The 26,464-nt window shown below is 47.1% G+C and overlaps 10 protein-coding genes across 10 annotated transcripts; 5 read left to right on the top strand and 5 right to left on the bottom strand.

The window, feature by feature from the left end:
* Window positions 1-438: 438 nt before the first annotated feature.
* EYB26_002964 (uncharacterized protein) lies at window positions 439-1,413 on the bottom strand (the record flags this gene model as incomplete). Its single annotated transcript, XM_054262268.1, has 3 exons — window positions 439-899; window positions 958-1,018; window positions 1,078-1,413. The coding sequence occupies 3 exons, from the start codon at window positions 1,411-1,413 to the stop codon at window positions 439-441; spliced, it is 858 nt and encodes a 285-aa protein (XP_054118243.1).
* A 698-nt stretch (window positions 1,414-2,111) lies between these two features.
* EYB26_002963 (uncharacterized protein) lies at window positions 2,112-2,982 on the bottom strand (the record flags this gene model as incomplete). The annotated part of the gene is made up of 4 exons (XM_054262267.1): window positions 2,112-2,421; window positions 2,478-2,540; window positions 2,595-2,763; window positions 2,820-2,982. 4 exons carry the CDS (start codon window positions 2,980-2,982, stop codon window positions 2,112-2,114), a joined length of 705 nt encoding a protein of 234 aa, XP_054118242.1.
* Window positions 2,983-3,479: 497 nt separating this feature from the next.
* Window positions 3,480-4,315, top strand: EYB26_002962 (uncharacterized protein; the record flags this gene model as incomplete). The annotated part of the gene is made up of 2 exons (XM_054262266.1): window positions 3,480-3,533; window positions 3,584-4,315. 2 exons carry the CDS (start codon window positions 3,480-3,482, stop codon window positions 4,313-4,315), a joined length of 786 nt encoding a protein of 261 aa, XP_054118241.1.
* A 467-nt stretch (window positions 4,316-4,782) lies between these two features.
* On the top strand, window positions 4,783-5,942 carry EYB26_002961 (uncharacterized protein; the record flags this gene model as incomplete). The annotated part of the gene is made up of 4 exons (XM_054262265.1): window positions 4,783-4,785; window positions 4,925-4,962; window positions 5,023-5,137; window positions 5,196-5,942. 4 exons carry the CDS (start codon window positions 4,783-4,785, stop codon window positions 5,940-5,942), a joined length of 903 nt encoding a protein of 300 aa, XP_054118240.1.
* Window positions 5,943-7,207: 1,265 nt separating this feature from the next.
* EYB26_002960 (uncharacterized protein) lies at window positions 7,208-10,805 on the top strand (the record flags this gene model as incomplete). The annotated part of the gene is made up of 3 exons (XM_054262264.1): window positions 7,208-7,259; window positions 7,326-10,121; window positions 10,174-10,805. The coding sequence occupies 3 exons, from the start codon at window positions 7,208-7,210 to the stop codon at window positions 10,803-10,805; spliced, it is 3,480 nt and encodes a 1,159-aa protein (XP_054118239.1).
* An 823-nt stretch (window positions 10,806-11,628) lies between these two features.
* Window positions 11,629-12,336, top strand: EYB26_002959 (uncharacterized protein; the record flags this gene model as incomplete). The annotated part of the gene is made up of 1 exon (XM_054262263.1): window positions 11,629-12,336. The coding sequence occupies one exon, from the start codon at window positions 11,629-11,631 to the stop codon at window positions 12,334-12,336; it is 708 nt and encodes a 235-aa protein (XP_054118238.1).
* A 561-nt stretch (window positions 12,337-12,897) lies between these two features.
* Window positions 12,898-15,137, bottom strand: EYB26_002958 (uncharacterized protein; the record flags this gene model as incomplete). Its single annotated transcript, XM_054262262.1, has 6 exons — window positions 12,898-13,619; window positions 13,673-13,938; window positions 13,997-14,185; window positions 14,244-14,819; window positions 14,890-14,964; window positions 15,016-15,137. 6 exons carry the CDS (start codon window positions 15,135-15,137, stop codon window positions 12,898-12,900), a joined length of 1,950 nt encoding a protein of 649 aa, XP_054118237.1.
* A 986-nt stretch (window positions 15,138-16,123) lies between these two features.
* EYB26_002957 (uncharacterized protein) lies at window positions 16,124-18,439 on the top strand (the record flags this gene model as incomplete). The annotated part of the gene is made up of 4 exons (XM_054262261.1): window positions 16,124-16,657; window positions 16,709-17,345; window positions 17,397-18,294; window positions 18,361-18,439. The coding sequence occupies 4 exons, from the start codon at window positions 16,124-16,126 to the stop codon at window positions 18,437-18,439; spliced, it is 2,148 nt and encodes a 715-aa protein (XP_054118236.1).
* A 273-nt stretch (window positions 18,440-18,712) lies between these two features.
* Window positions 18,713-21,781, bottom strand: EYB26_002956 (uncharacterized protein; the record flags this gene model as incomplete). Its single annotated transcript, XM_054262260.1, has 10 exons — window positions 18,713-20,233; window positions 20,289-20,426; window positions 20,479-20,519; window positions 20,580-20,751; window positions 20,804-20,883; window positions 20,933-20,996; window positions 21,046-21,073; window positions 21,124-21,366; window positions 21,505-21,609; window positions 21,717-21,781. 10 exons carry the CDS (start codon window positions 21,779-21,781, stop codon window positions 18,713-18,715), a joined length of 2,457 nt encoding a protein of 818 aa, XP_054118235.1.
* Window positions 21,782-22,668: 887 nt separating this feature from the next.
* On the bottom strand, window positions 22,669-24,200 carry EYB26_002955 (uncharacterized protein; the record flags this gene model as incomplete). The annotated part of the gene is made up of 9 exons (XM_054262259.1): window positions 22,669-22,738; window positions 22,803-22,986; window positions 23,038-23,116; window positions 23,165-23,521; window positions 23,574-23,673; window positions 23,733-23,776; window positions 23,836-23,965; window positions 24,036-24,083; window positions 24,145-24,200. The coding sequence occupies 9 exons, from the start codon at window positions 24,198-24,200 to the stop codon at window positions 22,669-22,671; spliced, it is 1,068 nt and encodes a 355-aa protein (XP_054118234.1).
* Window positions 24,201-26,464: the final 2,264 nt, after the last annotated feature.

Here is a 26,464-nt window from a genome sequence, read left to right as displayed (position 1 = left end):
TAGGTGTTTCTCAGGAACTGTATGTATATTATCAGATTCTGGCTGGGCTGACAAGCAAGTACATGAGGCTTATCAGAATGTTATATTTTGGTTCTCTTGTACTGGTATTGAGCACAATCTTTTCATGATTTTGCCTGTTATATCCCGGATTATAAGAAATCAAGCCTGAATCTTCCATATTGTATGTATACAATGAAATAACTGTAATCTCGATAATATGTATACCAATATATCAATTATCATGGGTATCATTTCCCCCATGTATGTCCAATTATCAATCCAAACCCTAATCAAAACGTGAAACGCCAAATCATGAACACCGTATAACGCCGTGCCATGTGGAAAACAGAGATATCATAAGGACAAGAAATATAAGATAAGAAGATAGCAAGCAAGAGACGAGAGAATGATGGTCGTCTACCAGAGGCGAGGGAGGAGTTAATCAACAACCGGAGGCGACAAATCCTTCAAAAACTCGTACCCCGTCTCTTCCTCCGGCTTCTCCGGCTCCAGTCCAATGGCAGACCTCAAAGCCCTCACCTCCGACTGCAAAGCCTGAATAATCGCCGTCGGCGCCTGATCCTCTTCACACCTCAACCGATACGCCGTGCGCAACATCTCCGCCAGCCGCATGGCCTGCGCATGCCAATGGTCCCGATCCAGACGACTCGATAGATGAGCGTCGCGCTCAGCCTGCAACAAAGCGTTGTACTCTTTCTTTTGGGCGAGAAAGTACATGTTGTTGTTTTGGCAGTAGTTGCGGATTTGTTCGACCATGATGCCCATGCTGGTTTCGAATTCGCCGATGAGGCTTGTATTTTCAATTTGTTCTCGTTCTAAGGCTTCGACGATACGGCGTTCGCGGGCGAGGGCACGCTCGAGTTCGGCGATTCGTGCGGCTGCACACATGTTAGCACCTATCCGTAGAAAAATGTAATGTGGTGAGTATCGACTTACCAGAAATCTCCCCGCTGACTTGATGAATATCCGGACTCGTGCCCTCAGCAGTAGATCGACGCTACATCCATGTCAATAACAGTTCCTTTCCCAACGACCAGATCAAAGCATGATACATACCATTATCTCCTCGGCGCTCTGAACAATCCCCCTCGTCATTTCACGATTATTCTTCAAAATATCGCTAAACTCCACCACCATATCATATAAATTATTCAGATCCATCTGATGTCCTGCATTCATTGGCAGCCCATTCATCATCATATTATTACTATTATTATTGCCCATGCTGTTTCCAACACCGCCTGCACCACCACCACCGCCGCCGCCGCCGTTACCGTTCATTTGTGATGGGGATGGAGACATGGATTGACGCGACATGTTGGCCATATTCACGACGTTGGGCGAGTTGTCCATATAATTTCCCATCGCAGCGTTGTTGCCGTTCGTGGTCATACTCTCGCGATGAGCGCAAGATGTAACAGGAGCGACCTCGCGAGTGAGCGCACGTTCGAAGAGGTGGGTCAGGTCTAATGGCACATACAGAGTTGAGCGTTTGGCAGTAAAGTCTTTTTAGAGCTTTTGTCTCGGTATCGCCCTATTTGTGTTTGTGTTGTTGATGTTATATTTGGTTCGTCACATCATTGATACTAACAGCTTGGGTCGACGGATCGCTTTCTATTGGACAGAAAGGGAGTCCAGACTCTAAAAGCACAGACCGCCTACCTGAACAAGCAAGCACATTCAGATCACGTGAGATTTATTTGATATTGAAGATGTTTTTGTGATGATCTATAAATTTCTAGCTCCAAGATTACAATATGGCTAAAAGACGAAAGAGATACATCCTTAGCTGCACCTAATCAATGGGAGAAAGTCCGTTCTCTCTTCATAGCCCAAGGTTCGAAGACCTAGGGTCTATCCCCATATCACCGAAGCGATCTCTGTTTACCATGGTTCAATAGCCTCAGCCGCTTGACTTTGTGCTCATGCTTCATGGCTGGTACTGCAATAAAGATTGCTTAAGACCGTTCTGGACGTGGGCTCCGTCTATAAAAGAGTGAGGCCAGCTTCTTGACTTATTGACCCTCTACAGTATGGAGCTGTCTATGAGGGAAGCAAAGGCATTGTAGAGGTTGGCTCCACCATCGTCTTCAGCTCGTATCGAGTAGTGCCGCCAGTCGTTCTTCAGGGTCCGTAGAAGGAATTGTTTCAGATCCATCATCCGTCCGAACAACACGAGTGCTATTGACCCTCCCTGCAACCCTTGCCACCAACATGCGCATCTTATCAATTTCTCGAACCAATTCGCCATCTCTCGTAATGAGATTGGGTTGGATATTCTCTTGCGGATTCTTGAACGGCTCAAGGAGGGCTTCCAGTTGCTTGTATTGAGCCAATTGCCTCTGTTTCTCTTGTCGTTTGTTATCTAGTGCGACGAGTCGTTCGTAGAGGAGTTTGTATCTGTATCAATTCGTATCAATGATATGCATTTGCGTGGGGTTAAGAAATGAGTTTACCTCTCTTTCTCCTCGGGCGACACATTATCTCCGCGGTATTGTGGAGGTAGTTTCTCGATAATTCTGAGATACTATTAGCCTATTGAAAAGTATGCACGCCGTAGAATTGTTGCGTACAGATGATTTGACAGATCTGAACCAATTTCTACCCCCGTTGAACCTTGCGCTGGGTTGAGGACCTCGCTTTTGACGGATTCCCAATGTAGGCTTTCAATCTGTCGAGCGACGTGTTGGATTGCTTGGTTCGAGTAAACGACACGATTGTGTTGTTTCAATGTTGTATTCACTATTAGACAAATATCAGTCTCCGACCGTAGCCACTTGAGACCAGACTAAACGGACACTTTTGTAAAACTTCGTCCACGACCTTGTCGCTCAGATCATCCTCTGTATCCGGCGCCCAGTCCCTCCATCCTTCCTGAGGAGCGATAGATGCGGACAAAATTCGAATTTGGTTTCGTATAAAGGAGGTCTTGATTTCCGATATTGTTCGTGATTTCTCCATGGCTGTATGTTTGGTCTCTTGTTTGTTTCAGAAAGACAAGAACAGGCAAGTATGTTGATTCAAATCACGTGTTGATAAGCGTGGACGCGCCGATTAGGATCTCGATTTTCGTCCCCGCGTCCAATGACAACGACAATGTCTTACATGGTAAGCCTCAATCAAAATTATAACATAGATAATCTAAGTGGTTCCATGACCATGGCTTTGGTGGTGGTGGAAATGAGCTGAAGTATAGGTTGACGCTACATTTTTCCGTTCGAGAACCCTTCTTTTGATGGATGGATGAATCCTACAACGCTGGAAGCTGCAACTAAATCCTACCGGCTAGCCCGTGTACAGTAGTAGGTACTCTCTACTTGCCTCGGCAAATTGTTGTTTATCAACCGGCTCAATCTGAAAGCATTAAAGCTTGACGTATCTTTGAATCCAGCCCTTCGAAACATGATCCAATATCAAGTCTATATATATTAAACGACACAGTCGACCTTGTCTGAATAATGGCTCGACCTACTCAGCCCCGGGCACTTTTATTTGACATCGGCGGAGTTTGTGTAAGATATATCTGGTTCCTTTGGGAACTCTATGCTAAGAGCAAATACAGGTCGTCTCGCCATTTCAAGCAATTCTAGATTATGAAAAATCCAACGGGGTACCTCTAGGATGGATCAACTTCAGCATCTCACGAACAGCCCCAAATGGGACTTGGCACAAGCTTGAGCGCGGTGAAATATTACTAGATGCAGATTTCTTCAAAGGCTTCAAGCGAGATCTTCAACGGCCTCACTTATGGAAAGAATATCAGCAACGTCTGCGAGAGAAAGAAGGAAACTCTTCTTCGACCGAAGCACCTCTCCCCAACATAGATGCAGAGTTCTTATTCTGGGAGATGATGCGAGTATCTCGGGAACCAGATCCGTTCATGTTTCCGGCTTTGGGAAAACTGAAAGCCTCTAAAAAATACCTGATGGGCGCGTTGTCTAATACAGTCATATACCCACTCGGGCATCCCTTCAGCGAGGATAAAATAGGGCTACGGAAGCAATTCGATCTTTTCATCTCTTCGGCGCATACCGGTCTCCGCAAACCACACCCAGAGATATATGCATATGCACTGAAGAAGATAAATGAAGTCGCAGCGCAGAAAGGCCAGCCTCCTATAAGTGCATCTGAGATTGTATTTCTAGATGATATTGGAGAGAATCTGAAGGCGGCTAAGAAGGCTGGCTTTGGAACGATTAGAGTTGTCCTTGGGAAGTCGCAGGATGCGGTCAAGGAGTTGGAGAATATTACTGGTCTTCAGCTGTTGGATAACAGCGACAGGCCGAAGCTATGATATGTATCTACATTTGTAAACAAGATTATTCCTATGAGGATGGACGAGCTGTACAGCTTGCTGTGCTGTGTGGTCACTGTAAATGGTAAAGGTGCTTCAAGTCAAGGGAGTGACTGTCGTAATATATCCAAGTGCGAGGCACGTAAGAAAATCTCCTTTGAGCATCAATAATTAGTTCTTCACACAGTTGAAATCAGAAACATAATATCAACAACTGTGGACCTTACCAGAGTAAGGTCGCGTGCTTGGCGGGTACTTGGTAGATGTTGTCGTCGCCCACCTCGAATTGCGGGTGGTTCGTGGCCAACCTTTTTACCCGTAGAAACTTGAGATGGCGCTAAGCGAAGCACCCGCACAAAAGCCCTATCTACTTATCCCGCACTCTCCCTCAACTTTTTTTCTCAGTCTAGCAGCCAAGCCATACTCGACAAAAGGACAAATTCACAGTCCACGACAAATCCGTCAAGATGGTGAGTTGATACGATCCTGATGGCTTATTTTCGCCAATTTTATCTCCCTTAAAAATCCTCCGAAATGTGTTCTCAAAGAGTCGTGCAAGATGCTTCGGAGGGGGGATTTCTGAAGCGCAAATTGCTGACTCGCTTGTAGCCTTTCACCAAGCTCGTCAAGAACAGCGCGTACTACAGGTAAGTCTCAATCCTCTTGATATGCCAAAACCAATTGTTCGTTTACTGACTTTTGTTCAGTCGCTACCAGACCAAGTACCGCCGTCGTCGTGAGGGAAAGACCGATTACTATGCTCGTAAGCGCTTGATCACCCAGGCCAAGAACAAGTACTCTGCACGCAAGCATCGTCTTGTGGTGAGTTCAATATGATCCGCTGCAATCAATGCAAATCACGATCTCTGACAGCTGGCAGGTCCGCTTCACCAACCGTGATATCATCACCCAGATTGTCTACTCCGAAATCACCGGTGACAAGGTTATCGCTTCCGCTTACGCCCACGAATTGAAGCGCTATGGAATCGAGCACGGTTTGACCAACTGGTCCGCTGCTTACGCCACCGGTCTCCTTCTCGCTCGCCGTCTCCTCAAGAAGCTCGAGCTTGACGAGACCTTCGAGGGTGTTGAGGAGGCTGATGGTGAATACACTTTGACCGAAGCCGCTGAGACCGACGACGGTACCCGCCGCCCCTTCAAGGTCTTCTTGGATGTCGGTCTCGTCCGTACCTCCACCGGTGCCCGTGTCTTCGGTGCCTTGAAGGGTGCCTCTGACGGTGGTCTCTTCGTTCCTCACTCCGAGAACCGTTTCCCCGGTTTCGACATTGAGTCCGAGGAGCTCGATGCCGAGACTCTCCGCAAGTACATCACTGGCGGTCACGTTGCTGAGTACATGGAGGGTCTTGCCGACGACGACGAGGAGCGCTACAAGTCCCAGTTCTCCCAGTACATTGAAGACGAGATTGATGCCGGTGACCTCGAGGACGTGTACCTTGAGGCCCACAAGGCTATCCGCGAGGACCCCTTCAAGAAGGATGAGGACGCTGATGAGAAGAAGAGCAAGGAGGAGTGGAAGGCCGAGAGCAAGAAGTACCGCACCGGCAAGCTCTCCAAGGAGGAGAAGCGCCAGCGTGTGCAGGAGAAGATTCGCGAGTTGGCCGCTTAAATGGGCGACTTGCAATAGACCTTCTGATGACTTGTACTCGAAAAGTTTCTTCTGTTAAGAGCTATGACGCAGAACAAGAAAAAGTATTGATCTTCATGCCCTTCATGAAATCTTTCCTTCCACCTCTTTTTTTTCTACCTTTTTTCCTCGTATTAGTGTCATGGGTTCATGGATGATATCCTCATGTTTTGCATTATGTTTTCATTTTCTGGAGCAATAGGGCGGCCACAAGGATTTTTCTTTCTTCTGTTCAAATTCTTCCATGAACCTGTTGTAGTCCGTAGACGTACTTCTAAGAGCTCTCAACAAGTCTCAATACGCGGTACAATGAGCTGGCAGACATCCCACTCTCAAAGTGTAAATCCGCTGGGGAGCGAATAGTTAAAACTCAAAACCGTTGTCCGTAAACGCGTAATACCGAATACCGTAACGTACTAATACAGTATACGTTCCGAAAATCACCGGGAAAATACTGTGAGTTGATTGGTCAGCGCCGAGAGCAGACATGCTATCGGTCACATGACTCGCCTAGAATGGTCTGACAGTCCATGCATTTCCATGCAAGAATGGACTGGTGTCGCATTTTTGATCTCTGAAATGATTACGATGTACTCTGTACATATTTGATTGAAGCTTTGGTCATTCTCTTGGGTTTTTAGTACAATGTAGATACACGTAGAATCAACCACACAGACCCCATTTGCAAGAGCCTCCGATGACGGACTTTTGCTGTAACTTCTGCCAGCATTACGAGTCCGTACGGAAAGCCTGAGAGTCGTGGTATTTGAGGGCGCAGTCCAGCGAATTAGACAGCGGTCTCGTGACCCACAGATTACGTTTCTCTGGCTCATCCTCGGTAATTTACAGTCTTTGTTAAGTTTGCTTACATTGATTGCACTGTGGGTGGTCCGGAGTACTTCGCATCAACCCTATGTTAGACATCTTGTGTTTAGGGCTGAATTTTTCTCTTTTCTTCATTGTTTTCTCAACAAAATATATTTGGAGCATATTGTTGTGCTTCCTGTAAACACATTCCTCTTACTGTTTAATATCACCTTGCTTTTTGCTGTGCCAGTTCATGGCGAGTAAAGATGTCTCCTTTATGAGAGATAACGTGACATCATCCCACACCTGACCTACAGATCCCCCGTACAACCAGACGACATCACAACCTCACTCAACCCGGAAATTTGATCGATATTTCCGTGTTGTTGTGTATTTCTCCTTGTCGCCTTCTGGGTCAATAAATTCAAGGTCAGGGCAATATGGAGGGGTCCAATACGGTGGATGTGAGCTGGCTCCATCATTCACATCGAGGTATAGATTCCCATCTTGATTGTACGTGATCTGGGCAGTTTTGTATTGATACATTGGTCGCTACAGCGGATCAGATACAGCGGACCAAATCTGCCACCTCCTCAGTACACGAAAAGACTGACGGACAGGAGAATCCCAAACTTGAACGAAGCGGCTCGGATAAGCCATCACAACGATTACCCGATGACCCCCCGCAATCTACGAGTAATTCCCAGCAAAAACCCAACAGTACTACTACAGAGCAACCGCCGTCTAATGCGCGCAATGCGCCGGAGAAGAAACCAGCAAATCCCACAGCCACACCCGTCAAAGGAAGTGCTCCAAAATCTGTACCGGGAAGGCGGAATTCATGGATATCATCGATCAGCTCCAAATTCTCTACAGGGACAACGCCACCAGGACAAGGCGCTGTTCTTCACGCCTTACCAAAGATGAGTCCACCGGTCAAACCAGATATCAATCCTTTTGGTGCTTCGTTTTCTCCTAAAGATAAAGATGCGATCACTGGCGAGTCGCCCAATACTTTTACGTCCACAACATCTTCTCCAAAGAATCCGTCGTTCTTACAGAATGCGTTTCGGAAGTTTTCATCCGGTGGGGCTGGAATGGGAAAGTCAACAAACAACGGTGGTATATGCGAGCGCCGGATAATGAATGTCGATCCCAATCGAGACAGATGCAAGGTTCCGGAATTAAGTCAAGGAAAACTGAAGCGGGTTGCGTTTTGTGTTGATGTTGAAATAGCCGGCTTTGCTTCGCGCGACGATGATGAGATGACTCGGCGTGAACCCAGTAATGTGCCTACTTCGCAGGCGTCGAAGCTGAAGACCAAGGAAAGGAGCGAAGGATCAGTTTTGAAGAATCCCGAGGCTGCCCCGGAAGTTGTAAATCAGCCAAAACTCAACGATGTCGATCAAATACCGCCAACTCCGGCCACGAATGTTGACGCTACCGCGGATGGGCGGACCAAAGAGCCCACCAAGAAACAGGAAAAGAAGAAACGCTCAGAAGAGGAACGAAAGGAGCGCAAAGAGAGGAAGAGGAGACAGGCAGAGGAGAATGGGACTATTCCTATGCAGTTTAGACAAGGGGAAGACGAACAGTCCGCTTCGCCATCCGCAGCACCAAGCGGTTCGCGCTCCAAGACACAGAGCCATCCTACCACGGACCCTGTGCGTATTTATCGCCGTTGCTGTCAGCTCCGTGAAACCCCAGTTTTGAAAAAGCTTGTGGAGCAAATGACTTCACCATCATCAACACTTGTTGAGGCTCCTGGTACTGTGGCCGTGTTGGATTTAAGCGATTTTCCCATGACGCTGCAAGATATCGTTACTTTTAGTGATTGGCTTGCAATTGTACCTGTACGAAAGTTGATACTTGAGAATTGTGGCCTTACAGACGAAGGGGTGCGCTCAATTTTGGCAGGACTGTTGTCCACAAAGACCATGCAACAAGCTCGAAACCGACGCCGATCTACGAAAGAAACACTTGCATCTGTGCCTCCGCTTTTTGGGGTAGTGGAAAAAGTCTCGTTGAAAGATAATACCAAGATTGGCCCCGAAGGTTGGCGTCATATTTGTCTATTCATCCATCTCTCTAAATCGCTCAAAGCGATTGATCTCTCAGGCATCCCTTTTCCGAAGAAAATCGCCGATTGTCCAAGCCCTCTAAAAGCGGGTGATCTGGGGACGACTCTCGCAAGGTCACTTACGACCCGTTTCGGTGGCGATTACCTTGAGGAATTACTCCTCAGCGAGTGCCAACCGTCGACCGAAGATATAGAAAAAATATGCAATGCTGCTGCAGTTGTCAAACTGAGACGGTTGGGTTTGGCGAATAATAATATAACTCGCGAGGGTTTGGAGCACGTTGTCCGCTATCTTCGATCTGGCCAGTGTGAGGGAATTGATCTCGGAGGAAACGATTTGCACGAACATCTAAGTCTGCTGGCTGATGCCATTGATTCAGAAAACCCTTTGATAGCATTGAGTCTGGCAGACTGTTCATTGACACCGGCTACAATATTCCCTCTACTCCAAGCTTTTCCAACTCTGCCCAACTTCCGATTCATCGACTTTTCACATAACCCAGCACTATTCACCACCCAACCGGACTGTCTCTCTATGCTTAGGAAATTTCTACCTAGGATGGAAGCTTTGAAACGCATACATTTGGCGGATGTGGATCTTTCACCTGACCATGCAATCGCCCTTGCGGAGGTGTTGCCTGAATGTCCTAGCCTTTCTCATTTGAATATCTTGGAGAATCCAAAGATTGCAAGCCTTGGGTCATCTAGCGACCCTGCTGACCAAGAGGAGGCATGTGCTGTGTATGCCTCATTGATGGCAGCTGTTCGTGTTTCTCGTACTCTCATTGCAGTGGACATTGAAGTGCCCTGCGCAGAGAGCAATGAGGTTGTCAGAGCGTTGGCCTCTCAGATCGTGGCCTATTCTCTTCGAAACCTTGGTGCTCTCGAGGAACTCAGCGATGCCAGTCAAATTCAACGCTCAGAAGTGCCTATTCCCGAAGTCCTTCAGCACCTCGTGGGACATTCTGGTCCCGTTACACCCACCGAAGATGAACCTACACCAAATGAAGATTACGTTATTGGAGGATCAGGGGTCGTTAAAGCACTTGGTGTGTGTCTCGGCAACCTTGATCGTCAACAAGCTGAAATCGGAGGAGGGTCACGACCGGGAAGTGGTCGCTCAACACCTGTTCCGCAAGTCACGTCCTCTATTCATAAGACGAAGAAGGCGCGGGATATGTCGAAGAACCTGCTTGGATCTGCACGTAACATTCAAGCTAGAATCAAAATCGCGCTTGTTCGGGAGGATAGGGCTGGCAATGATGCCAACTACAGTGAGTTACACCTCGTCTTATTGTTGAATTTTTCTAATATTTTTTGAAACAGGGCGGTTGCAATTCCTTGACCAAACCCTCCAAAAGATCATTTCGCGTTTCGAAGAAGAGTTCCCGGAGTGCCGTGTATCCACAGACAACCAGACTGAGGAAACTTCATCCCAGCGGTCTAGCGAAGACATCCACGAACCAATCGCAGCAGTTGATACTGCTGTTTACATTCCTGATATTTCTACTGCGGAGGATGAAGAGGCAGATCCATTTGCTATCCGCCTATCCCGCCGTGGCTCCAATACCTCACTTCACTCTCGAGCACTAACATCAGAAGAAGGTCGTCTTCACAGGATCAGTCAAAATCTTCGAAGAGACTTCCTCAACCCATCACTCATTGCTCCTGAAGCTGGAGGCGTCGTATCCGGCGACGACTCCCATATCAATGCCCTCCGTGAGAAACTTGAGAATCTCAAAGGGGACGAGAAAATGGGTACTCACCCCGAGAGCGTTGGAGCCGACAAGGCTTTCCACGAACTGGGCTCGACGGTGGAAGAATTGTGGATCATACAGCAGCAAGATCAGGATGCATTTGAGCGGTGGAAGCAAAGTCAAATCGCCGCTCAGATCAATGCCGGTCTGAGATCGCCTCCATCTCACGATGAAGAGTCTTCATCGCAGCTCAGCAAGTGATTTGCCGGTTATGATGTACAAAACCGAACTTATCTCTCTCTATATTTTTTATTTTTTTGCTTTTTTCCTGTTTAGTTTTTAAGCGTGCCATGAAATTTGCCTTGGTTATTCGTTCCATATGCCATGCTGCTATTATTTGATGAGACATGACAGCGTCATGTACCAAGCTCCTTCCTTGATGTTGTGGCGTAGGGTACTCCTATCCACTAACCTTCTTTTCTCATGAGCAATTTGCATCTTGTATCATACTTGTTTATGATTTCTTGATCAATTACATGAATTATGAATATACAATAAATTAACCCTAGTTCATAGGCCTACTCCTTATAATTGCATTTTACTAAATTGAGCTAACAAACAATGTTCGGAGAATAGTTAGTTAACTAAGGCGCTTTACTATCAGCGGCGAAGATCGCGGAGATGGATGAACTTCGATTCCCGTGCCGTGACTCATATGTGTTTGGGGCCTACATTAAAAATCAGGCTTGAGATGCACACTAGACCCAGGCCTTTTCGTATAGAAGGTAATAATTACTAATTTTGCAAAGGTGTCGGCAGTGAAGATCGCGGAGACGGGTGAATTTCGACTCCCGTGCCGTGACCCATACCGGTACCTCATGTGTTAGACATACAGAAGAAGGATTGATTCTATTGCACCGCGTAGTTAGATCGACTCCTTGAGGCCAAAGTATATAAAGCTAAGTGATTCCACGAAAACTGCAGGAAATATCTCCATCCAGTCTTCTCATTCTTCTCAGACTACAATCAGCACTCACAAACTACAACTTCGTCCTTTTGACTCTAGCCTTCACCTACATATAAAATGGCTCCTATCCACATTGGCTCCTTGGTTTATGACTACCAAGCACTCGACGTCATTGGCCCCTTCGATTTGATCGGATCTGGGGGCAAACACGTTCTCAATGCAGTGAACTTCTACACCGAAATTGACAAGAAACTCCTCGACCGTGCCCCCGAGTTCGTTTTCCACCACATCGGAGAGACGCTCGATCCAGTTCCACTCCTCACGAGCTCCCTTATTGTCAAACCTACCGACACGATTGACAGCTGTCCTGAATTGGACTATTTGCTCGTTGGTGGGCCCGACGTCAAGGATTTCGAATTGTCACCGCGATATGCGGATTTCATCCGCCGACATGTAGCGGCTGGGAAAACCGTCTTTACTACCTGTACTGGCGCTGGGGTTCTTGCCTCAACAGGAGTTTTGGACGGGAAGAAGGCTACCATCAACAACCTTGAGTATGAATGGGTTGCCAAGAAATATCCCAAGGTTAAATGGACCATGGAAACGAAGTGGGTTGTTGATGGGAACATCTGGACTGGCAGCGGAGCGGTTGCTGGAATGGATATGTTCGCGCACTGGTTCAAGGAAAACTTTGGCTTGGATATGCTCATTCAGGGTGCCAAAGGTCTTGATTATGAGCCTCGTGACATTAACGGACTGTTCAAGGTCTTTCCACAACGTTATGACGAGAATGGAAAGCAGCTCTCTACACTTGTGTTGCCCTAAAAGAGACGGATTGTGGACAGCCAGGTACCTAGGTAATTACAAGAGGCCAGAATACATTAGTGACATCTTCTATGATGTACTAATAGAGGTTATCACCAGAATTGAAAACACTGTCACTCATTATCAATAGAATTTTAATTCTCTTGTCTGAATTTCGGCGATTCTGTCGTCCATTGTAGGTAGATAAGTAGAGTTGTTCTTATGACATATTAAGCCTTCACATTCAGCTGTCAGCGGCCATTCATTCAAGAGTATTAGTGACGGCAATGCGCACTCAGAACATGGTACAAGTGTCAGGGTTGGCATCACGTCCGTACCCTAACATTGGATTCCTGCGCTCCTGATTGGTCGGCTGATCTACGTTTGTTTGCTGTTCGTCTCTTTATTTCATGCTCACATCATCCTGTACATTCAAAGACTCATTTCTTTGCCTTTGTACGGAGCTCACCGTTATGTGGATTGGGAATCATCTGGCCCACCAGCTCATCCCGGAAACCAGCAGTTGTATCCTCCAAAAGATCAACCCAAAGCTTCTCATTTCTTAATAGTCAATATATTACCCTAGATTATGCTAGGAGTCTCCATCACCAAAAGATCACCCCATAGCTTCTCATCTTCTATCCTCTGGATTTCCATAGCGATAGCATTTTGTGGCGCAGGTTGGCTCGGAGCTTGGGTGACCTGGCGGTTTGAATACCGCAATGCAGGGCAACGGCGTAACCTCTGAACAGACGAAGCTGTGTTGTTCGAAGCATTAAGCTCGTGATGAGCATTACTACTGTCACGAACCTCTACGATGTCCTCTCTTGCTAATGCATAGGAAGTTCTTACGCTTTCCATGATCTCGGGAATCCTTGAAAAGAGGCTCTTCGTAGGTATTTGCCGGTCTGGTGATGACTTCATAATGTGTAGATAAGACAACAGAGTGTCAAAGTATGCTTGTAGATCCACCGTTTGCTGTGCAATCTCCACGTTCCATTCGGGTACTTCTAGCAGTCCTACGGACAACCTGTACAGCACAAATACTGTCAGAATAAGCTGATACCACGTGGAAAATGGCAAGCTACAGTGCCCTGTAACGGGAATTGCAAGAAAGGAATCGAGAGATTCTTTTGTAGAGGTGACGCATTTGATCAAGTTGCTGATGACCATTGGAGGCACAGATAACAGAGTGGAATCTGCCTGCGCCTTTGGAACTGGCGTTTTTCTCGGTCCATAGCGATATACCAAGCCCATTTCTTGAATCCGAATCTTGACGGTATGATAGGCATTGATCAGCAATACTAGAGATTTTCAATCAGCTAAATGGGAAGCGCAGAGCTTGAGAGAGACTAACTTGTATTGCGAAGATGCATCGATAGAGAGGACCACCAGTCTTCTAACCGCGTTGTGAATCGTTCAGCATGGATGTATAGACGAGGGCCATAAAGACCTTCTGACCTGTAAGTCTCACAGACCTCCTCGGCAAACTGTAGCACTTTCGTCACTGGATATATCAAGGAATCTGTCTCGAATTCTGGCTGTTGTTGTAGCATCATAGCGCATGGAAGCATGTTCTTATGATATTGAAGATTGTTGGGTCTTCCTGAAGACATTGTTATTCTATTCAGGTCAGCTCAAGCTCGTTGGCGCTTATCCCGGGTAGGGAATAACATCTTACATGCCAGATAGATAATAGCAGCCCAGATAAGCACGGCATGCTTCACGAGTATAGATATTGCCCAGCTCGGTCCGCCGCTCAAGCAAGTCGGCAGCCTCTTGATCGAGGTGAAGGTCAATCACCATGCTGATTGCGATTTGTAAGTACAAATAGTCTTGCTGACTTCCTGGAATAAAGTGAAATTGGAACCTGACATTAGTCAGCTTGCCTGCAGCGCCGACAAAAATAGACGGAAGCAAGAGCCTACCAAGCAAGGTGAACAAGTAGCCCTTGGAGCAGATCTAGATCTTTCTCACCAGCCATGACGACCCGCTTACTGAGAGATTCTTTAAATTGTCTGATCAGAGCGTCTTGAAGATGGCAGAATTTCGAGGACGCAGCAGCAACGGCTGCGAGCAATAGGAAAGGGCGATCTTCAGCCATTGACGCAGCAGTCCAGGATTCTGAGAGCTGCACGAATGGGAAGTAGGACACCATACCACGGAACGTATCTAAAAGATGATCGAGAACGACGAGGCCGAGTCCCAGGTCGGTGATCCAAGCAGCGTCCATGGCGGTAGACGCACCATATGATTCCTTCGGGGTATTTTCCGTGGCATTCTGATTATCACTCAACTCGGGGCTTTCGTCCAATTCAGAACCAGCCAGGTACCCTTGGCTTATCAATTCAGCTGCTGGATGTGGGCTGCTGCTGAAATAATCGGGAATTGCAGGCAGTCCAGAACCAGTCTCAACGGGAGTTTGGATTCCACCATGGGGTGCACTTGAGCGTGAAAGAAGACCGATTATGTTGGCGAGCTTGGACTCAAGATCGGCAAGTCGCCTTAATCCCCTTCCTGTCAGCAAAAAATGACCTGGTGTGCATGGAGCGCCCGCCCTCCATGGTAACTTACGGTCTCGCTCGTTGTGAAACTCGATCTCGCTGTCGCGGCTCTGGAAATACACATTGAGAGTTTGATCTGGCACATCTATTCAAATTAGGCTGATGGTAAGTACACAGTTAGGGATGTGAGCCGCACTTAGTACAAGGTTGTCCTTCCTCCGGTTGAATACATTTCACCTTGAGAGCACGGCATACTTCGCACGCAGATGTGGCTTTCTTCGGTTGACGAGATGGGACGGTCTGAGTTGCGTTGTTCATCGTCAGTTACTTATCTCAATGTTGCAAGCTCGAAAAATGACTCTGGTTTGAGACGCCGCCAAATTAGTTACAGTAGCTAGTTAACTAAGCTAAGTTAACTAACTTAGTCATTCTAGCTGACAAATCGACTAGTTATTAACTATGTTAGTTAACTAACTGCCGTCACCGCTTCCGTTGCCAAAACATCCAGCAAAGGAACGAAGACCAACTGTTGACCTGTAAACTCCGCAGACTCGCTCAGTTTCATTCTGTAAGCATTTAGAGTTCTCTGAATAGCATGTTCTGTAAATATTCCGGGTTAGGGTTTGGACAAGCCTACGGGGCTAGGAGATAACCCTAGAGTAGAGCTAAAAAGCAAAGTTGCATCATGGGCCATTCACATGCAAAAGAAAGTCTGGGGTTCTCCACTCTTTAATACGCAGCAATACACAGCACATAATTTGTATGCCGACGGTGTCTGTGTGTCCCAACACAGAATATCAGTCAGTAAAGAGAAAAAAGAGTATCTAGAGTTCTGGCAATCAAGAATAGATTTCCGGAAAAATCCTAGTCAAGCTGCCAATGAAGAGGGTCGACCGAATGGATACACGTCGACTATTGCGGGTATTGTAACCCCGTAATGGACCCGTAAGAACATCCTCGGCAGATTGGCCGGTGGAGTTGCCCACTTGGACGAACATCACCATCCGCATTCACATGTTAACATCTCCTCGCATGCTCTCAGCCAACTCAGTACAACTCAACCTCAATCAGTATTAATATACGTACTTATCACCTCACGAAGAAGATACACAATCCACCACATAGCCGTCCATCCTCAACACCATTGAGGATGATTCATTTCTGTCCTCGTCGTCTCCCTCGCTGTTCGACTTAGTTGATTGCTGAGATTGCCAACACACCAACCTATACCTCCCCGCCACGGCAGACCTACCTACCTACATGGGTATCTAGGTAATCCTCTCTACCTCACTGCATCCGCGAAGATGGCAGCGCTATCCAAGATGCGACTCCCAGAGCGCTCTGTTAGCCAGACCATCTCGCACCTGACGAGTCTGTACGTGAAACATCGCACCCGAATCTCACGCGCCGTCTCTCTCGCCTTGTTCCTCGCCCTCGCGAAGCGAATACATAATGCGATCGGAGAACAAAAAGCGGCATCCCGGCGACAGGCGGAGATGCGTGAGCGACCGGGAACGAGCAGTCTCGACAATAACACAGAGGACGAGAAGGGCGATGAGAAAAGCGCAAGCAGGAAAAAAGTGGAAATCAACCTTGAATTCTTCAGAAATCTCATACGCTTGTTACGCATTGTGATTCCGGGATGGAAGAGTAAAGAGTTCCGTTTGCTTTTGAGTCATAGTGTGTTTCTGGTGTTGCGGACTATACTGAGCATATATGTTGCTGAGTTGGATGGCAAGTTGGTTAGTCACTTAGTGCGTGGCAAGGGTAAGGAGTTTTTGATGAGTCTTGTTTGGTGGATGACGGTTGCTATCCCTGCCACTTTTACGAATTCTATGGTAAGTTTCTTTTAAAGCTGTGTGTGTTTCGTGTCTGACAAGTAAACATAGCTTTCTTATCATCAATGTCGTCTAGCGCTTGAATATCGCAGACGGCTCACAGAGCATGTCCATGACAAGTATTTGTCAAACATGACATTTTATGCACTTTCAGCCTTGGACGATCGGATCAAGAATCCGGATCAGATGGTCACAGTCGACATTTCCAGATTCTCCGACAGTTTAGCGGAGCTATACTCGAACTTAGCAAAACCCGTTTTGGATATGGCTCTATATAACTACCAACTCTCAAAGAACGTGGGCATGGAGGGCTTGTTCCTCATGAGTCTGCTGGTTCAACTATCAGCAAACATGATGCGCGCCTTGACACCTCCATTCGGCAAATACGTTGCCGATGAAGCTCGCTTGGAAGGCGAGTTTAGATTCCAACATACACGGTTGATAGACTATAGTGAAGAAGTCGGCCTCTATCACGGCCACGAAGCCGAGAAGGATAACCTTGACAAGGGTTATTTCACGCTTATAAAGCATGTCAATCGTATTCTTCGACGACGGTTGTATCATGGATTTATGGAGGATTTTGTCATCAAGTATTTCTGGGGTGCTTTGGGCCTTATGCTTTGCAGTGTTCCGGTGTTTTTCAAAATTCCGGGGCAGCTCAGTCAGACTATGGGCGATCGGACAGAGAGTGCGTTCCCAAAATTCCAACCGCAGTGAAGACTTTGTTAACCTCTGACAGGCTTCGTCACTAATCGACGACTACTCCTTTCCTCATCTGATGCATTCGGTCGTGTAATGTTCTCGTACAAAGAAGTATCAGAACTCGCAGGCCACACCGCTCGAGTCTCATCCCTCCTCGACGTCATGGAAGACGTAGCCGCCGGCCGATTCGAGAAGAAACTCGTATCATCAGCATCAACAGAAGAAAATGCAGCCGTCCTCGCAGGTCGAGGAACAGTTACCGAAGGCTCCTCCATCGAATTCACAGACGTCCCTATCGTCTCACCCAACGGCGATGTTCTTGTCCGAAAGCTCTCCTTCACCGTCCACCCAGGCGATCACCTACTGATTGTTGGACCAAACGGATGCGGTAAATCCTCTCTCTTCCGTATCCTCGGTGGTCTCTGGCCCGTCTACGGTGGAACAGTGAAGAAGCCCAGTTTTGACGACATTTTCTACATCCCGCAACGCCCCTATCTCTCCCGCGGCACTTTACGGCAGCAGGTAATATACCCAGATGGCGTCAAAGAAATGCGCGCCAAAGGCGTGACAGACGCCGATCTTTTCGAGGTCCTCTCCATCCTCGAAATTTCCAACATAGTCGACCGCGAAGGCGGCTGGGATGCAGAAGAAGAATGGCGCGACGTTTTGTCTGGTGGACTCCAGCAACGCATCGCTATGGCACGTCTCTTCTACCACAAACCGCGCTATGCAATCCTGGACGAATGCACATCATCCGTCACCCTGGAGATTGAGAAAGTCATGTACGAAACCGCCAAGAAGCTGGGAATCACGTTGATGACAGTCTCGCATCGACGGAGTTTGTGGCAATACCACAAGAAGATTTTGCAGTTTGATGGACAGGGCGGATATATTTTCACGGGATTGGATTGGGAGAAGAGATTGAAATTGGAAGAGTAAGTCCTTGCCCCTGGCTCTTTGTTGAGGTACGACCAAGGATACTAATTTTGGTATAATGATAGTGAGAAAGAAGATCTCGATTTACAATTGCGTGCCGTTCCGGATATTGAGAAACGGATTGCTGAGCTCTCGGCGGTTTGATCATGTACCAGTAGTTAGTCTAGGCTTGAAATCTAAGATGATACGTATTAGTGAGAAAATATCATGTATACAAGACGATGTACGATGGACTACTCATGCATAGACATATAGAATCTCATCTTTCGTTTGACTTGCTCATTCAATTCATTAATTGTGTATGTATAGTTGTGTGTTTGTATAACTACTAGGTATGATCATGTACAACGCTAACAACAAAAAAAAAAACCAAAAACCAAAAACCAAAACCAAAACTGAAAGCAGTGCATGCTCCATCTATTTCACGACACCATCATCTACTTTCGTTGCCTCAACACTATCCCCTTTCGTATCATCAGCATTGACCTGCTCTGCTTCAGGAGATGAAGCCGGACTAGGCAATATATCTTCTTTGCCTTCCGCTTCTGCAGCAATTATCTCCGGCGTAGTCGTCGTAGGAACAGTGTCATCATCCCCAATAACTATCTGCCTCTGCCCCAACGGCGACTTCGGTATCCCATCTACCATTCCATTCGAGCCGGTGACCGAAGTCGAGGACGCGGACCCACGGCGCGGGATGTCTAATGATCCCTTGCGGCTGGTTGATGATTCACTGTCGGAGTCGCTGCGATGATGATCCTTCATGCGTAGGACGCTGCTCCATCGTTTGCGGCGGCTCATGCTTCGGCCTAAAGTTGTTGATGATGTTGTCGGGAAGGGTGCTTCTTCACTTTCGCGGAGGGATGGTGCGTCTGTTGATTGGTGGCTATTGTTGTTGTCATTATTGGGTTGGTCCTTCATTTCAGTCTTCTCGTTAACGCTTGGAAGACCTGCGGGGTTTTTGGTCGTTGTTTCTGATGATGATGATGATGATGTTGGCGATGATATCGTACTTGTACTTGTCGTCGTCGTAATCCTCCGATCTTGCCATTCCTTGCGTCGCTCGCTGGCCCATGTCCCCCACGAACTAATATAAGCGCCCGCTTTCTGGCCTGCTACATTCATGGAAGTCTGTGCCTGCGTAATATCGACAGATGGCGAGCGACGGCTGCCGAACCACGAAGAGAATGGAGACTGATTCTCACTCGCGGGTGAGGGTGTATCATTCCGTGCGAATTGCACAGACTCGTTACTGACACTCTTATCGTCAGAGGACGATCGTTCCGTGACTCCAGCTCCGAATTTTTCTTCGTTCTTTTTCCGTTGCGCTTCTCGTAGAGCTTCGATATCTGCCCAGAAACTGTTGAAAGCGCTGCTTACTTTCTTCTGGCCTGATGCTAGTGTCTTATTGAGTGCTTCCCGGCCCTCGCGGACGCGCTCGTCTAGATGAAGTTCGGATACTTGCTGCGCCAGCCGGCGCTGAATATCATCTATCGTAAGTCCGCCTGCATAGGGATGTCGAGGCTCAACGATGGAGAACAGCAATGCGTCAGAGGTCAATCGATGAAATAGAGCATAATTCCGCGTAGTTTGCCAATGGGCGACAAAGTCTGTATTGAAATCCAGCGTCGGATCTCCTTCCGTATCGGCTGATTGTCCCTTGCTCTTTGCTTCTGCCGCTTTTCCGGGTGACATGGGTTGTACATGTTGTCGATGATTTGTGCTTGCTAATAATGCCAGAAGATACTCTTCAAACTGAAGTCTGATGAACTCCTCGGAGCCAACATAGCCATGTGTCTTGGGCTGTTCGGGATGCGCCGGGTCCCAGGTCTCGTTGATAGTTTGCGTGAGAAAGTCAACCCATCGTCTGTCTGCGGCTGTCAACGCCAGTGCTGCCCTCAGTGAAGGTGAATGGATACTGATAGTCCCTTCATCTAACTGTATAAATCTAAGTATGGTGATCGTAAAGAAGGCAGGCAATATAGAAACTTACATTAATCAAAATATCGCTATAACGGTCTTTTTGTTGGAGCAATAATGAGTTTGTAGACCCGACCACGTACGATTTCGTCCCGTGATCAGCCAGTAGATCCAATTGCTGCAATGGTGTGTATGGTCCAAATATACTTCCCTAGGTAGAGAGTCAGTTGATTGGCCATATTATCAGTTCATGGGTTGCCTACCTTGCCGAAAAGCTGCAATGGCAATCCCATATAGGCCAGTACTAGATCCAGACATCAGCAATCAATCATACGCTGCACGAGCCGCGGGCAATAGAACATACACGAACTCCGTTCGCTCGTCTTGAGAGACGTGGCCTTTTCAGCATTTTCAGCATATGAATCAAACGCCGGATCGGCACAGTCTTGTAAATTACTAAGTAAACCGGGTATCAAAGACAATAAAGAAAACTGTATCATGCATAGACGTTCGCAACGAGAGCCAAAGAATAACATCTATTTAGTTGTCAGTATTTTTTTTGTATCAGCCGGGGCAGTGGCATGTTACCTTTGGTTGTAATAGTAAACATTTGAATAGAACGAGTGTTTGTGATTTAAAGGTGTGAATCATTTCTCGCAAGGATAGACCTTGTCTGTGTTAGTCTAGCAAATTGTGACGTTAGGAGAGGTTCTATACCAAGGTACGTGTCTCTTTGCGCCTCTTCATTCTTCAAGCTTGTGATCAGGCTTTCGCGGAATTTCTAGATTCGATGAGTCCAGATCATGTATGCGTGGTCGGGTGCAACGAACCTTGAGGATATCAACGTCCGAGAAATCCCTAAACGTGATCTCAGCAGCCCGTCCAAAATTCCCAGTGTCTGATTATACCTTTGCGCAAACCACGCCGACGTCACCATTGACAACTTCTCCCTCAACGGCCCAAAATGTTGCGGCCCATCCGTCACAACCACTACCGCCTTCTGAACGGTCGAGCGCGTCACATCGGGGGAACGTACAATTAACGAACTCGCAGGGATCTGTCTCGTACAGGATATACCGAAAAGGGACGTCGCATTCTGGGTGGAGGTAGCTTCGCGTCGGAGCGTGAAATATGAGAAGTCTTCCGTCGAGCTATTAATTAATCCCTTCTTTTAGTATTTTCAAAAAGGCAATTTTTTGTTTGTAGCCATCGTGCATGGAGGAGAAAACGCCAAGTTTGGTGGTCCTTACTGCTGGCCGGCAGCAGTATCAGGAAAAGAGGAGACTAACGCATGTGCTCCATCCGACAATGCCATGAACGGCAGTAATGACCAGTCATTTTCCACAGCTGGATTCGATCCTTCATCGGCGAAACATAATTCTATCTCGGGGCCTCTGCTCGCATTCTGCAGCGTCAGCAATTGGCATCATTCTGCAGCACAGCTCAGCCCGTTGGGCCATGCATAGCGCAACCGAAAGAAAGAAAAAAAAGAAAAACAAACCTGGCATGATGAAAATCTATAACCAGGACAATCGGATCCTGGCGCATGATAGATTCTTGAGTCATGCTCAAGAGAACGAATTGTGAGGCGTCGCTCTCGAATTTCAAATTCGAGGTTTGGAGAAGAACGAAGTTTGGATGGGCGGACGACAAAATAATCCCGCGCTTGACGAATCTGACCTTATCGAGCTAGTTTATCATATGATCGACGCTACTTGAGCTGTGCACCGTACTATATGTATGACTGTACGACACAGTCTAATTATTTTATATCGAAATAGATGAGATTAACAAGTTTAATATATGGTAGGATTTGGCGATTTCTAGTATACATAACTAGTGGACTACAGATGAACTCAACATGGGTGTCGGGGCGGCTCTTCTGCGGGGAAACGAACCGTCGCATCTAAATCTCTTAGGTTAACAGCGTCATGATCTTCACCGCATCAAACTAATAGAATACAAGAATCATCAATTTACGAGTACTCTTTCGTAATTAATGCAGCTATTAAACAACATATGGCCTTGGATTCAAGCTACCATATGAATAAAACTTTCGTCTAAACGGCATCCCTTCATGGGTTTTGAAACTACCTCCGGCGTGGATCTATGAGCCGACGAAACGAAATCGACTGATCAGATCACCCAGGTGAACGCAACGACACATCAATTAAACTCAAACAAGCGGCCAGAATCGGGTAATATCGAGACAACGGAAGATATTTGTTATAGACGTATCGCATGCCTGAATGTACGCATTGTTTATATCAAATAGAATCGAAAAGAAAAGCTCAAAGGCGGAAATCAGCGCCAAATGCTTGCGAAAATATGTAAAGCACAAAAGGTCTCGAGAACCTGAACACCGTGTAGTGGCTTTCGAATATGTAATGAATCGCTTCATTTGCCTATGTACGACAAGGAAATTCGTCATGCGACTGGGCAGCTCTGTCGGTTTACTGTAAAGGAACTTGGGCGGGATCGGCGGATTGGTCAATGTTATGATAGTCCAATATCTCCGAGTACCTACAAAAAAGAAAACCACTTAATTAGTTACTTGTCGACGTAGGCCTCAGTTATTTCTTCGTACATCATGATCTTCCAAGTGTCCACGGGCAAATCAGCGTCATTAAACGACCAGTCGAACTTCTCATCGGCAACTGGTTCGTCGGTGGGGTCATGGTATGGAGCAAGATATTCATGGGCAAGCGCATCTCCGGCACGAATTCGCTTCTTTGGGTCAAAGACGAGCATCCGCTCGAGTAAGTCGATAGCTAAGACCCGTCAGCTCTGAATGTAGCAAGTCCACAGAAAAGAAAACATACCTGCTGGATCAGCATTCTTGAACTTAGCAGCAAGTGGTTGGCGTTCGCGCTTTGGTAGAGACTGTACAAATCGGAGGGTCTAGAGATCGTTAGCTGAGTCAGAAAGAACCGCCAGAATGACACGCACATTTTCACTGCAAATGGTTTCAATGACATCGTCAGGAGGAGTGCCTAGAAGCTCGGTGATGATCGAAAACTGGTGGACATGGTCTTTTCCAGGGAAAAGAGGCTTTCCATCCAGCATTTCGGCAAAGATACAGCCGGCACTCCAGATATCCACCTCGACATCATATTTCTGCCATGTGAGCATGATTTCGGGGGCACGGTAGTATCTCGTTGACACGTATCCCGTCATCTGAGGATCTTGGATTCGAGCTAGACCAAAGTCACAGATTTTCAAATCGCAATTTTCGTTGATCAGAATGTTGCTGGGTTTGAGATCACGGTGGACAACGCCAGCGGAGTGGACATATTTCAAGCCGCGCTATGGACCGTTAGCATTGAGCCAGTTTTGACTTCAGGAGAGAGCGGCGCACTAAAATCTGATAGAGGAAATACTGAATGAATTGTTTTTCAAGAGGACGCGAGGTAAGGAGTCGGTGCAAGTCAGTGCCTAGGAGCTCGGTGACGAAGTAACTATTGGCGAGCGATTAGCGACAAAGGTCGGTCGAGACCCAAATGTAAAATTCACGTACATGTCTTCCAATGGTGAGATGAAGATGTCGCTGAGGCTAATGACCTAGAGTCAAAAGTCTGTTAACATCATCTGGACAGAAGAACAGGACACAGCCAACCCACATTCTCATGCCGTAGATGTTTCAAAAGCTTGAGTTCTCGGTATGTGCGTTTTGACAGTACCGGAGTACTGAACGGCTTCATTATCTTCTTTACAGCGACCGGTTGACCAGTCAATTGATCCCTCGCAGAACTTTTAGTCGTCAGTCAATATCCGCCATATGATTTCCGAGGTCACGCCACCACCGAACGAGTGTACATACCAGACCAGGCCAAATGCACCCATTCCGACAGGTTGGAGATCGGTGTATCTGCTGAAGAATTAGTATGTTTTGATCTTGAGTAAATCTATGGTGCCAAAATAATGCGCACCTGCTGGTGATCTCAAAGGTTGTGCCAAAAATTTGGGCACGGACGAACTCCGCCATGATGGGCGCGTTGAATGGTTATTTTTGTGATGCAATCAAACCGAGGAGCGAGTAACGCGACGACAATCTTGCTTCTCTTTTTTGATGTTTATCACGATCCCTTCTTGTTGACAGCTTTTTTCCACAGTGGCGCGGGGACGTTGACTGACGGCGAAAGGTTCAAAGCAGTGTGCTCGAGGAATGCGGAATCAGCGCGGGAGGCGGGGGAGTCCAGACGTTTCGGGTAGACGGAATGAAGACCACAGGGTCTGTCAGGATGGAAGAATCGTGAGGATAGTTTGGGATGAGAATATCGGTAGAAAGGAGAAATAACAAGTTCAACAGAGGTTAACGTAGACGAGAATTGGTCTATAGGCTGGGTTGGGTTAATGTTAATCCAGATTGAGCAGAAACCTTGGGAGCTGGTGGTGGTGGGGGAGGGACCAGGAGGGAAAGACAGACTCTGACAGAGGGAAGGAGCGAAGGGTACAACACTAAATTTGGGGGGGGGGGGGGGGAGGAAAGACGAGAAACGCTGCGGTAACGGCAACCGGGCTGCTCCTTCTCCAATTAGAGGGCCAGAATGTGGGAAAGAATACTCACAAAAATACTCTGCAGTATACTTCTTTCCTCTTCTTGTGGTTCTGGCGTTCTTGCTCCTGCCAGTTTCCCAGAAAGCAGACAAGAATGACGTTGTTGAGTGCGCCCAAAGCGGTTTAGTGCATGCAAAGATGGATCTCCATGGCGCCATCCCGGTGGCTGACTGGCTGAATCCGGTCGAGACTCTCGAAAGCTCGGTAGACTTCAGTAGACCTTCTCTTCACTCCTTACTGTTTCTTTCATCTTCTCGCGATGATTTAGTAATATGTACTATATAACTACCAGAACTACCAGAAGACCCCCGAATCGACACTAGGTGGTTTCCACATGATTCTGTGCAGAATGTCGGTCAAGAGGGGCTACCGTATGCGACTACCTACATAGCAGTCGTGTCAGCCAAATCCCCAGGAGACTCTTCACCATCACCAACAGATCGCGTAACTCAATTCTGGATTCCAGTGTCCTCGGTTCCCATGGGCGGACACATCCACGGACATGTAGTATATATGTAGTATACTATGCACTCCGTATCTAGGTTAAAGACCATACAAAGCCGGTGAGAGCAAATAAGAAACTGCCCAAATCTTGAAGTGGCACACTACCGCTGCTTAGCTGGCACGATCCGATTCGACAGGGTCAAGGCTCGTCTTCGTCTTATCAAGACTCAGGGGTATCACAAAACACAACACTGCAACGTTCATGTGCTCAAAGGGCAAGTGAGGTGGCTCAATTCCTCGTGATGTTGGATTCCCATGAAGAGTCATCGGGTTGCTTAAGCGTATTGATATTTATCGGTTCCTCTGTCCTTGAGAACGAGCAGATGACTGCTGACCGTTTGCTGTAACCTGCCATGTTCTGGTCTACGCGAGTTCATTCTGCCTCTACATCATCCCTCATGTTATATCTGCAGTTTGGTCATCGGGGAAAAAGTCATGTGACTCCACCATTCGTCTTTTTCGCTGCGACGAAATCTCGACACGTCATTTATCTTTTGCACGATCAATAAATTCAATGCGGCTTAAGCCTTACAGACGTTTTAACCCAAGGTACCTAACGCTCAGACTGATGGCCGCTGTGCGGTGAAACTGGTCGCTGATAAGTGTTTTAAAAATAGATCCTACGCTCGGCGTCCAATGCGGGCTCTGCTAGGTAAGTGCCAACTTAAACGAGCCCCCGAGAATGGTATGTCACACATGCATACGGTGAGCCTCGTAGATCCTTTTGGGTCTGTGGCAGGGGCCAAACGTTTCAGATAACATACCACTATCAATTCATGGACATTGCATCAAATAGGGACGTTTGACGTCGAAGTCTCGAAGGGTGGGAAAGGGAAACATATTTAACGACGTACTCTGTACAACTAGAGGCTACATGTATGAGGCCAACGATTTCTCCAGATGCATTGCTCAATGCTCATATGGATATTCGCCTGGCGGGGCTGCGGGCAGATCCATGCCATCTGACTTGCATCCAAACTTCCGCAAAGAATGCGTCCGACCGAGCACAAGGTTCATTCAAAAAGAAATTGTCGTCAGTTATCGGCAACATATCATCTATTTGACTTTGTGATGATCCTACGTACGTCCCATGGCATGACTCGCCCTGCCTTCAGTAAGAGTAACGATGCTATCTTTGTTGCTCAAGAGGGCTAAAATTAGTGCGGGCAGATCCAAGTAGTAGCCATA

This window comes from Talaromyces marneffei, chromosome 2 (assembly GCF_009556855.1).
Source record: "Talaromyces marneffei chromosome 2, complete sequence".
NCBI classification, from domain to species: Eukaryota; Fungi; Ascomycota; class Eurotiomycetes; order Eurotiales; family Trichocomaceae; genus Talaromyces; species Talaromyces marneffei.
Note: the sequence above shows the minus strand (reverse complement) of the source record. Positions and strands in the feature narration are given on the sequence as shown.